Raw genomic sequence first — 12,013 nt, 5'->3', positions numbered from 1 at the left:
GTGGGCCACAAGGAAACTGACAAAAGTCTGGTCAGTTTCATGGTTCTGCTTGGGGAAATTCTGAAGAGCAGGAGCATCAAGCACTGGAGCTGTTCACTGGAGAGAGAAGACTTTTAAACCCCAGCAGCTAAGGGAGAGGTTGAGCAGCAAAGACGCATCACAGTCAGGAGATTGGTGGGAGGTGGAGGACCACCAACCTGAACTCATCGCAACCAGGAGAGAGGAACAGGAAAAAATATTCCTTCTTTCCGGCAGCCAGAAGGGATTGGTGTCAGGTTGGAGGGTTCCAATTTATCGGACACATTCAGGCAAGAGGCAGATTAGACAGATGGAGTCCTAGAGTAGGACCCATGGACAGCACCCTGGTAGGAATCCCAGTGCCTTCCCAGTTTCCCAGTAATTGAGGTGATGGCTTTTCTCTTGGGCATTGCCTCTGGACAGTGAATCCCCTCCCCACTCCATCCCAACCACTTGTACTGGTTTTTAATACTCAGTCGTCAGGCTATTAGGTGTTATGCGCCAGAGGGCGGGTGGAAGTGTTCGGGGAGGCAGGAGATAGGAAAAGGTTGATGGGTTAAGTTATGAAAGAGCAATATGATATTGAAAGAGATTGGAGAGGTGGCAAATGCGGAAGACAGGAGAAACAGAATAACTTGGGGGGATCTAGTGGAGACAATGTTGGGCAAGAAAAAGAGAACACAATATGAAGGGATAGAGAAGGAAAACTTAAAAACAACAGATGCTACAGACAGGAAAAGTTGCCCCCCATTTTTCACAGAAAAGAGAGAACGAAGTGAAACTAGGAAGTGAAAGGAAGTCTAACAAAAAAGGTGACCATAAGTTTTGTTCATAAAAATTTATTAAATGGAAAATTAATTGACAATATGCTATGATTAAATACAACACACAGCTCTGTCCCTTTCCATTGCTGGGAGCATGACCTTTGGAGCAACATAGCAGTACAAGTTAATTTTCACCCTTGGACTAGAGGGCACAAAACGTTATTCCAGGCATTTAAGGTGCATTCACTGACTTTGCTATGCAGTTAGCAACCATATCTATCCAAGGGTATGTCTACACTACAAAATTAGGTCGATTTCTATAGAAGTCGATTTTTAGAAATCAGTTTTATACGGTTGACTGCGTATGTCCACACTAAGCTTGTTAAGTCAGCAGAGTGCGTCCTCACTACTGTGACTAGCATCGACTTACAGAGCGGTGCACTGTGGGTAGTGGCTGCCCATTGGAATTCTGGATTAAGCTCCCAGTGTCTGATGGGGGAAAAACATTGTCGCAGGTGGTTTTGGGTACATGTTGTCAGTCGCCCCTTCCTCCGGGAAAGCAATGGCAGACAATCGTTTTGCGCCTTTTTTTCCGTGTAGACGCCATACCACGGCAAGCATGGAGCCCGCTCAGCTCACCGTCACTGCTGCTGTTGTGTCCTGGGTGCTGCTGTCAGCAGATTGTGCAATACGACTGCTAACCATCATCCTCCACCACTTCCGCTGCAAATCTGCTCTTCTGGTGCCATGAATCCACCTCGCAGGTCCTCTCGTCATTCTGTATAAATATCTATTCTTGTGGCATCCGTTGTCATCCATCGCTTCCACTGCAACTCTGCTCTCCTGCAGACGCCATACCACGGCAAGCATGGAGCCCGCTCAGCTCATCGCTACTGTTGTGAGCATTATAAACACCTCACATGTTATCCTGGAGTATGTGCAGAACCGGGCTAAGAGACGCTAGCACAAGGACAATTTTGATGAGGACATGGACACAGATGTTCCTGAAAACATGAACTGTGACAGTTGGGATATCACAGTGGCAGTGGGGCTGGTTGATACAGTGGAACGCCGATTCTGGGCCCAGCAAACAAGCACAGACTGGTGGGACCGCATAGTGTTACAGGTAGGGGATGATTCACAGTGGCTGCGAAACTTTCGCATGCCTAAGGCCACTTTCCTTGAATTCTGTGAACTCTTGAACTTTCCCCTGCCCTGAAGTGCAGGAATACCAAGATGAGAGCGGCCCTGACAGTTGAGAAGCGAGTGGCAGTAGCCACGTGGAAGCTTGCTACGCCTGACTGCTACCGGTCAGTCGGGAATCAATTTGGAGTGAGCAAATCTACTGTGGGGGCTGCTGTGATCCAAGTAGCCAGTGCAATCATTGACATTCTGTTGTCAAGGGTAGTGACTCTGGGAAATGTGCAGGACATAGTGGATGGCTTTGCTGCAATGGGTTTCCCTAACAGTGGTGGGGCGATAGACAGAACGCATATCCCTATCTTGGCACTGGACCACTTTGCCAACCAGTATATAAACCGCAAGGGGTACTTCTCAATGGTGGTGCAAGCGCTGGTGGATCACAAGGGACGTTTCACCGACATCAACGTGGGATGGCTGGGAAAGGTGCATGACGCTCGCATCTTTAGGAACTCCAGGCTGTTCAAGCAGCTGCAAGAAGGGACTTACTTCCCAGACCAGAAAATAACCGCTGGGGATGTTGAAATGCCAGTGGTTATCCTTGGGAACCCAGCCTACCCCTTGCTCCCATGGCTCATGAAGCCGTACACAGGCAGCCTGGACAGTAGTAAGGAGTAGTTCTACTATAGGCTGAGCAAGTGCAGAATGGTGGTAGAATGTGCCTTTGGACATTTAAAAGCTCGCTGGCGCTGTTTGCTGACTAGGTTAGACCTCAGCGCAGCCAACATTCCCATTGTATTGCTACTTACTGTGTGCTCCATAATATCTGTGAGAGTAAGGGGGAGACATTTATGGCGGGGTGGGAGGTTGAGGCAAATCGCCTGGCATCCAATTTTGAGCAGCGAGACACCAAGGCAATTAGAAGAGCACAACAAAGCGCGCTGCGCATCAGAGACGCTTTGAAAACCAGTTTCATGACTGGCCAGGCTTTGGTGTGAGAGTTGTGTGTATTTCTCCTTGCTGCAATCCCGCCCCCTTTGTTGATTTTAATTCCCTGTAAGCCAACCACACTCCCCCCCTTGGAAATAAAGTAACTATTTTTTGAAACCATGCATTCTTTCTTTATTAATTAAAAAAAAAAGGGAATAACTGACAAGGTAGCTTGGGTAGGGTGGAATGGGGGAGGAGGGAAGGACAAGGCCACATTGCTTATTGTAGCCACACTACAAATCAAACTGTTTTAATGACAACCTTCTGTTGCTTGGGCCATCCTCTGGAGTGGAGTGGCTGGGTTCCCGGAGCCTCCTCCCCTGTGTTCTTGGGCGTCTGGGTGAGAAGGATATGGAACTTGGGGAGGAGGTCAGGCGTTGTACAATGGATACAGCGGGGTTCTGTGCTCTTGTTGGCTTTCCTGCACCTGCACCAGATGCTTCGTCATGTCTGTTTGCTCCCGCATTAGCCTGAGCATCGCCTCCGCTCTTCGCCTCCTGCCTCTGCTCTTCACGCTCACTTAATGCTTTCCTAGCCTCTAACACTGAATGCCTCCATGCATTCAGCTGTGCCCTATCAGTGCAGGAGGACTGCATGAGCTCAGAAAACATGTCATCGTGAGTGCTTTTTTTTTTTTGCCTTCTAGTCTGCGATAACCTCAGGGACGTAGATGATAGGGGGAGCATGGAAACATTCGCACCTGGGGGGAGATAAAAAGGGAGAGTAAAATTTAAGATGATACATTTCTGAGAATAAAAGGGAGACTCTTTCACAGTGAATCAAGCAATTCACAGCAGACAGCGCATGTGCTTTAGGTACAAGGTCGCATTTTGCCTTTTATATTGAGCGGCTGCCAGTATGGTGACACATCACACATGGCTGGGCAGCAGAATTCGGTTTCCATGCAGCCATGGTAAGGTAAAGGGTACATAGGGTTGGCTTCTTATGCATAACATGTGGGAATGTTTTCAAACTGCAGCGCCCTCCTTTCCCAGAGCAAGCAATGGGTTGGGTTTCACATTTAAAAGGAGGGGCTGCGGTTTCTGGGTGGATGTGCAGCACACTGTATCCACCCCACCCCATGGTTATTCTCCGGGATGATCCCTTTTAGCCACGCGCAAACAGCCCAGCAGGAAGGGGTCCTTTTACTGTTCCCTTACAAAAATTCCCCTATTTCAACCAGGTGACCATGAATGATATCACTCTCCTGAGGCTAACACAGAAAGGTAAAGACCGAATGTTGCTTGAATGCGACCAAAACCAAGGACCATTTGCTGCCATGCTTTGTGCTGCAATGATTCCAGACTACTTTCAGAGTACTTCCAGGAGAGCTTCATGGAGATGTCTCTGGAGGATTCCCGCTCCATCCCCAGACATGTGAACAGACTTTTCCAGTAGCTGTACTGGCCGAGAATGTATCACAATTCTTCAGGGCAAATCAAACCTTAAACACTATTGCTTTTAAACCCTGTACTGTAGTTACAAATGTGCACTCACGAAGGTGCCTTCTCCAGCTTCAGGGTCAGGGATCCTGCCTTCGGAGGGTATTGACTCCAGGGTGATGAAAAGGTCCTGCCTACCAGGGAGAACAGATTCGCTGCTTGCCTGCTGCGCATTCTCCTCCTCCTCCTTTTCCTCATCCACAAAATCCTCCTCCCTGTTGCATGAGACTCCCCCCTTGCAGGTGTCCACGGACAGTGGTGGGGTACTGGTAGGGTCACCCCCTAGAATGCCATGCAACTGATCATAGAAGCAGCATGTATGGGGCTCTGACCCAGAGTGACCGTTTGCCTTCTTTGTCTTTTGGTAGGCTTGCCTGAGTTCCTTAACTTTCACGCAGCACTGCTGTGTGTCCCTGTTATAGCCTCTTTCCAACATGCTCTGTGAGATTTTTGGCAAATATATTTGCATTTCTTCTTTTTGATCGGTGTTCTGCCTACACAGATGCTTCTCCCCATATGGCAATCAGATCCAGTGTCTCCCATTCGTTCCATACTGGAGCTCATTTGCGATTCTGGGGGGACTTCATGGTCACCTGTGCTGCTGAGCTCGCCATGCAGACCAAACAGGAAATAAAATTCAAAAGTTCCCAGGGCTTTTCCTGTGTACCTGGCTAGTGCATCGGAGTTCAAAGCGCTGTCCAGAGCGGTCACAATGGAGCACTCTGGGATAGCTCCCAGAGGCCAATACCGTCTATTTGTGTCCGCACTACCCCAAATTCAACCCAGCAAGGTCGATTTTAGCACTACTCCCCTCACCAGGGAGGAGTACAGACGTCGATTTTAAAAGCCCTTTAAGTCGACGGAACGTGGCTGGTTGTGTGGACACTTTCATTTTAAAATTGACCTAACACTGCTAAATTCAACCTAACCCTGAATAATGACAGGTTTCAGAGTAACAGCCATGTTAGTCTGTATTCGCAAAAAGAAAAGGAGTACTTGTGGCACCTTAGAGACTAACCAATTTATTTGAGCATAAGCTTTCGAGAGCTACAGCTCACTTCATCGGGTGCATACTGTGGAAAGTGTAGAAGATCTTTTGTATACACAAAGCATGTGTATAAAAGATCTTCTACACTTTCCACAGTATGCATACGATGAAGTGAGCTGTAGCTCACGAAAGCTTATGCCCAAATAAATTGGTTAGTCTCTAAGGTGCCACAAGTACTCCTTTTCTTTTTGCTAACCCCGAAGTGCAGACCAGGCCCAAGTCTATCTTGCTGCTGTACTTACATGGATTCCATCATGAGCATCTTGACTCTCCTGTTTCTCTGGACCTGCGTTGAAATACCAGAACAAATAAATTAATTGATATTCTGAAAGGAATACTATAGGAAAATCCTAGTCGACACCTGTCTGCATTTTCAGGTACCTAAATACCTTTTAAAATCTGGTCTCTGATCTCTTCATGCTTCAGTTTCCTCATCTGTAAAATTCAGATAATTATACTACCCCATCCCTGAAAAATGCCAAATATTTTTTTTTTTTACTATTAAAGTGGGCTCTGAATTTGACAAATATCAAGAGTATTGAGCAAATCTCTGACTTCTTCAGCATCCCAGAAAAGAGATTGTGGGAGCTGTAATTTTAATGGGTATAAATGTGCCACTTCTATTATTTGGGGGGGGTGTGTGCATGCATACTCTCTCTCTCCTTGTTGAAGACAGCTGGAGTTTTGTTCATGTAGCAGCTGGAGAACTGGGCCGGCTATCTGAAAGCGTTAGTCGTACTGTGTAAGGAATGGTACCCTGTTGCCACTGAAGAAAGAAGAAAGTTGCTGAGCAGATTTATTATCCACTAGTTCAGTGGTTCTCAAAGCCGGTCCGCCGCTTGTTCAGGGAAAGCCCCTGGTGCGCTGGACCAGTTTGTTTACCTACCACGTCCGCAAGTTCGGCCAATCGCGGCTCCCAGTGGCCGCGATTCGCTGCTCCGGGCCAATGGGGGCTGCGGGAAGGGCAGTCAGCACGTCCCTTGGCCAGCACTGCTTCCCTCAGCCCCCATTGGCCTGGAACGGTGAACCTGCGGACGTGGCAGGTAAACAGACTGGTCCAGCGTACCAGGGGCTTTCCCTGAACAAGCGGTGGACCGGCTTTGAGAACCACTGCTCTAGTCTCAGTGAGGGGTGCTGGATGAACTGGGTTGTAACAACAACAAACTATGAGGATGCTGGTAAAGGGTATTTAAAATACGTTTGTAACACATTTATAGCAGCATTCAGAGGATAGTGTGTCTGAAGTGACGTTTTGGTAGTGTGGTGGGTCGCTCAGACGTAGAAACAGATACAGCACGCTAGAGTGAGTGGTTGACTAAAACTTGTACTCTGTTTGTTTGTTTTCAGTGTTGCCTCCAGTGCTGGTTCCAAGACACAGTGAATTTAACCCGCATCTCAGCCTCCTTGCCAAGTTCCGGAGTGCTTCCCTCCACAGTGAGCCTCTGATGCCACATAATGCCACCTATCCTGATTCTTTCCAGCACACTCCCTGCACCCCTTTTCCATCATCACCCAGTAACATGTTCTCTCAGTCACCCAGCAGCATCAGCTACCCTAACTCTCCAGGAAGTTCTTCTGGACCAGGAAGTCCATATCAGCTAACAGGTAAGCAGTAACTATGGTCTCCAGATGTCCACCTGTGACAGTGAATGTGAATGCAGGAGGAGATCTTGCATGGTGTTTCGAGGCTGAAGCAAAAGATGGACATGCTCTGTTAGGAGGCTAAATAGATGAAAAGAAATTGAATGAGACTCTCCTTTAATACAGCCTGTGAGCTCTGGGCAGACCCAGTAGCTCTCAAGGAGCTTAGAAACTCCAGCGGGAAAGTCAGTGTAGCTTGTGAACTCCCCAGGTTCAATAGGTTTGGACTTTTCCCTGGGGGACAGGGAAAGTAAAATACGAAGACATTTGTTGATGTCACTTGAAGTTCATGAACAGAAAGACTTAATTCAGGAAATGAAAAAGGTAACTGATTTAGCGCCCACTGCAGATGGTGGAGGGACTCCCATGGACTTCAGAGGATGCTAAGTCAGGTCCAAGGTTCCCTTCTTTGTAAAGTTCACTCATTCATGTTGCACATATTGTGAACCTCTTACTTTTTAAAGTTTCAAGGAATATATTGATACTCGTGGTGTTCAACATATGCCATGTGAAACAACTCCAAATTAACATTACTACAGAAATCTTGGCTCAGATTCTGCTCCTGTTACACCAGTGTAAATCTATTAGTTTCAATTTTGAGTTTACATGGATGTAATTCAGAGCTGAATCTTGCAGCTTGACTTTTGAGCATCTAAATTCCTGTCCTTAATGTTCTCATTTGTCCTTTATTTATTTATAATCCGACACTATGGACATAGGAAGATTTTGTTTTCCTACCTGTTCTATCGTTTCTTTTTTGCATCTTTAATCATTTTAGCTCATATTCTGCAACCTCACTGATGTACTCCCAGAATGACAGGGTATAAGTAGGGCCTTTCTTTTCACTCGCTGTGGTTCTACACCTGGGTAACTGTTGACTTCAGTGGAACTGCTCCTGATTTATACTTGTGTCCTTGGAAGATGAGGCCCATTGTAAATTACACAGTATGGATGTCTTGTGAATTCAGCTGATCCTGAAAGCTTGTAAAACCACTTGAAAATGTAAGTGGCTTAATCTGCGTTTTAGCAAATCGGAGCATACGTGATTCTGAATTGGAGACAAAATTATTTGATTGCGAAACAGTCAGGGACAGCTGAGTTTATTTAATTTTAAAAAGGCTGTGGTAATTTCAGGAACCTTCAAGATGTGCAATAGCTATCTGGGTAACCACATGACTCTTTTTTCATAACCTTCATCTTCCCTTCCCCCTTCCTTCCTTTTCTTTGTCACTCTCACTTGTTACATCTTCCCACAAATTAGACTGTAAGTTACTCAAGATGGGCTAGCTTATTGATGTGTTTGTACAGTGCTTAGCACATTCATCTCTTTTGTGGACTGTGAACCTTGCACTGGATGGGGAAGGGTTAACCCTACATTGTGGGTTGAGGAAGGCACACCCACTTCACTCTACTAGGCATGCTCCAGGTGCACTGATATAAAAGGGAGCAGCTCGGCTCGGTTGGGGCTGACTGCCATGGAGGAAGGACGTGTGCCGCCCACCCCATCCAAGGCTTAGCGGAAGCCTGGGACCCTAGGAGCCCGGGGATGCCGCATCCCAGGCAGATGCCAAGGCAACCCCGGAGGCCTTGCAGGGTTCGGAGGCGCTGGAGAAAGGGCAGACTGGAGAACCTAGAGGTAACAGACACCTGACCATAGCAGCAGGGACGATGGCAGGAAGCAGCCCAGGGGAATCAAACGGTGGACTGGTGAATGAGTCAAAGCCTTGAGTCGGAGCCTTGCCCCGCTGACTCAGTGGCCTGTGCTACGGCCACTACCAGGGCCTTGGGCTGGGATCCGGTGGAGAGGGAGGTCCTGGACTCCCTGCTGGGGGTGCAACCCCTCCCTCTGTTTCTGGCAGTGGTCACTAGGCCTTACTGCCATGCTGACAATGGCAAATTTATTGACTCTGGCCACTAAGCCTTATGGCCCTGTGGACAGGGGCGAATGTAGAAATTTGGGCCATTAGACCTTACTGCCCTGTGAGAAGGATCGGATTTCCTGACTCTGGCCACTAGGCCTTACTGCCCTGCGAAAAGGGGCGGATTGACTGACATTGGGCCCTAGGCCTTACTACCCAGTCGCAAGGGCGAATTTATGGACTCTGGCCAGTAGGCTGCACCGCCCTGCGGATAATGGCGAGCGTATGGACTCAGGCTGAGATGGATGTAGGCATAAGATACATATGTCCCCCCCCCCCCCACGCCATTTCCTAAGAGAGGTAGGCACAGTCACCCCTCACAGGATGGGGTTTCCCCCAACCCTGTCACAGGACCCACCATTATCCTGGCCTCCCCTCCTGCAGCCCCAGATAGTCCATCTTTCCTTGCGGCTGGTTTGTGATCGCCACCAATGTGCTAACTGTCCACTTGCTGGCTCCAGATCTTTCCTCAACACTGCTGCTGCCCACATCCCTCTCTCCATGCTGTTGCCCAAGAGACATGGGAGCAGGATCCAGGCAACAGCACAGGAAAAACAACCAGAGCCAGCAAGCAGACAGTCAGCATCCTGTATCCATCCCAGATGTATCCCGTAGGTGCCTCCTCCGCTCTAATGCCTGGATCCCACTTCCCATGCCATTGCCTGCTGTCCAGGGGAAGTCAGTGTGTGTGGGGGGAGCGCTTCTGGGGTATGCATGACCCACCTACCTTGACCCTTCTGCCACCCACAGTGAGTTGGGGCCCACCATTTGGGAAACCCTGACTTAGCACATTGGAGCCCTGGTCCTGGGCACTGCTGAAATATACGTAATAACAACATCAATCTGTATACTGCAGTTCTTGCCTTTTTGCTGGTTCCGTGGTCATTTTACAAGTTAGTGTGTATTTATCCGCTATACGTGGAGGGCCACCCAATGCCTATGTACCACTTAATTCCCACTTAAGCCCTCAAAATAGGGTTTAAGGGTGCACAGTGTTGGGGTTCCCCTAGAACTCCAACTCTTCTCTCTTGGGTTCTTTTTTTTAGTCATGCAGCAAAGCTATGCTGAATTGATCAGATTCAAGTGTAAGGGGGTGGCATAGGGCAGGGGTCGGAAACCTTCAGCATTTGCCGGGGGCCGTGCCTGCGGATGGTCAACATAAACAATATATCTTGCAGCCCGCCAGCAGATTACCCTGGTGGGCCACATGCTGAAGGTTGCCGACCCCTGGTATAGGGCATACAACACGTCCAAAATTACATTGCAAACTTTCCTTTATGTACATTTACAAATTACATTGCATTTACTATACATTGCATCCCATGTTTTGGGATTGGCTTGGTCATTTTGTAGGAACCAACCCCTGTACAGCATGCTCTGTCCATGCACAACTTATTCTTTACCCCATCTCTATGTTTCGGACTTAACTTGTCCATTGTAAATGGTTCCCTGGGTGTTTTCCCCCTTATCTTAGCCGGTGCAGACTTGCTGTTTCCAGCCTGCTGATCCATTTACTTCTCTAATCCTGTCTCTCACCCATGTCCAATTACTCACGTCAAACCAGGTCAACACAGATGTCTTTTGCTGTCTCTCTGCACACGGGTGAATATCAACCTAGATACTCTTATTTGTCCTGCAAACATGTAAACACCAGTGCAACTCTTTGTTTGTAGTCCCATTAAATTGCTACTCCCAAGAGTAAATTGACTCCCATGCTTAAATGTTTGCAGGATCGAGGTCTACATCTGTGTTTTCAAATATGAAAACAAGGTCTTTATTTCTGCTTTCTAACGCACTCTGTTCCTTCTTGGCATATATTAGAATGGAGGATGTGTTTTCCTGTTCCTAGGCTGCTGTTCTGTAAATGAAAAAATTCAGGAATTAGGAGCTCTGTTTTTGTAGTTCATTTGTTTATTTTTCATTAGTGCGTTTGGTTCTTTGACAAGAAGATCGGTCAGATTAAAAGAGAGTTGGCCCTCCCCAAAGTGTGAGGGGATGAATGCCCGCTCTGTCCTGCGTGAGCGTCATCTTGTGTCTCTTTCTGAGAGGCAGGCTGTCGTTGGTAGTCAGCAGCCAGTGCCATAGATTATCTTGGCTGGTTAAGGCTAGAGGGAAGGTGCTAGTGGAAACGATCAAACGTTTGAGACGCCAGTCTCCCTCTGCACATACATGTGTGGAACTGCAGCCTCTGTTCTAAAATATTTGTTCTGCAAATTACTGGCCAGCCTCTGCTCCTCCATTTGTGAGAGCGGTTCTTGAGATAGTGGGGATTGGGTTAATCCCACCTGGATTAGATCATTTTTGTTTAAATACATCTTTGCACATCTAGGTCCAGACCATTTCATGACCCAAAGAGTTCTGATTAACATGGTGGAAGATCTGCCGGTAAGGGACAAGAATGTCTTCTCCCTGCTAATTATGTTAGACCTATCACCAGGTGTTGGTAGCCTAGCTGTGGTCCATGGTAGGTGTGGGTGTTGCCACGACTCTTCTGTGACTGAGCTGCCTTGTAGAAGGGAGTTCCTTCTACAAGTTCCCTGCTTGCTCTGTTCTATTCCTTATCTTGTTGAACGTGTATGAGCTGGATGGGAGATAGGGATACGGATTGGGATACAGAGTGAAACTAGTGACTTCTAACTGTGTGCCTCCTTTCCTGTTGTCCTGCTGTAACTATCTCTTTGTTGTCTTACAGACAGATTTGTTTGGATGGGGGACAGTTGGCTGAAACTCAATCCAGATAAAGCTTACATAATGTTTCTGGCACCTCTTGTTTTGAAGTGGTTGTGGATGCTTTTTGCACCTCCGTTATTCCCAGGGCAAGGCCACCACTTGCTAGGCAGGTCAGGAGAATAGGGGTCATTCTGAATTGCTTTCCAGAATGGAAACTCCTAGTACAACACTACTTCACAGTGGCTATCACTCGACCTGGAAAGTGCCCGGTTCTGTCTAATGCAGAACTCATTACAGTTATAGCCACGTTCCTCACCGCTATTGTAATTCAGTCCTGATTGGTCTTTGCTTGAATCTGAGCCGGAGGCTGCAATGGCTGCA

The 12,013-nt window shown here is 47.6% G+C and overlaps 1 protein-coding gene across 1 annotated transcript in view; it reads left to right on the top strand.

The window, feature by feature from the left end:
- SMAD9 (SMAD family member 9) overlaps positions 1-12,013 on the top strand; it is a 68,829-nt gene that overhangs the window by 31,144 nt on the left and 25,672 nt on the right. The window contains exon 3 of the mRNA XM_073342126.1: positions 6,750-7,007. Coding sequence (XP_073198227.1) covers positions 6,750-7,007 — 258 coding nt within the window. The remainder of the gene's footprint in view (positions 1-6,749; positions 7,008-12,013) is intronic.

The sequence above is a fragment of the Lepidochelys kempii genome, chromosome 1 (assembly GCF_965140285.1).
Source record: "Lepidochelys kempii isolate rLepKem1 chromosome 1, rLepKem1.hap1, whole genome shotgun sequence".
Taxonomy (NCBI): domain Eukaryota; kingdom Metazoa; phylum Chordata; order Testudines; family Cheloniidae; genus Lepidochelys; species Lepidochelys kempii.
This window is presented reverse-complemented; position numbering and strand designations above follow the sequence as displayed.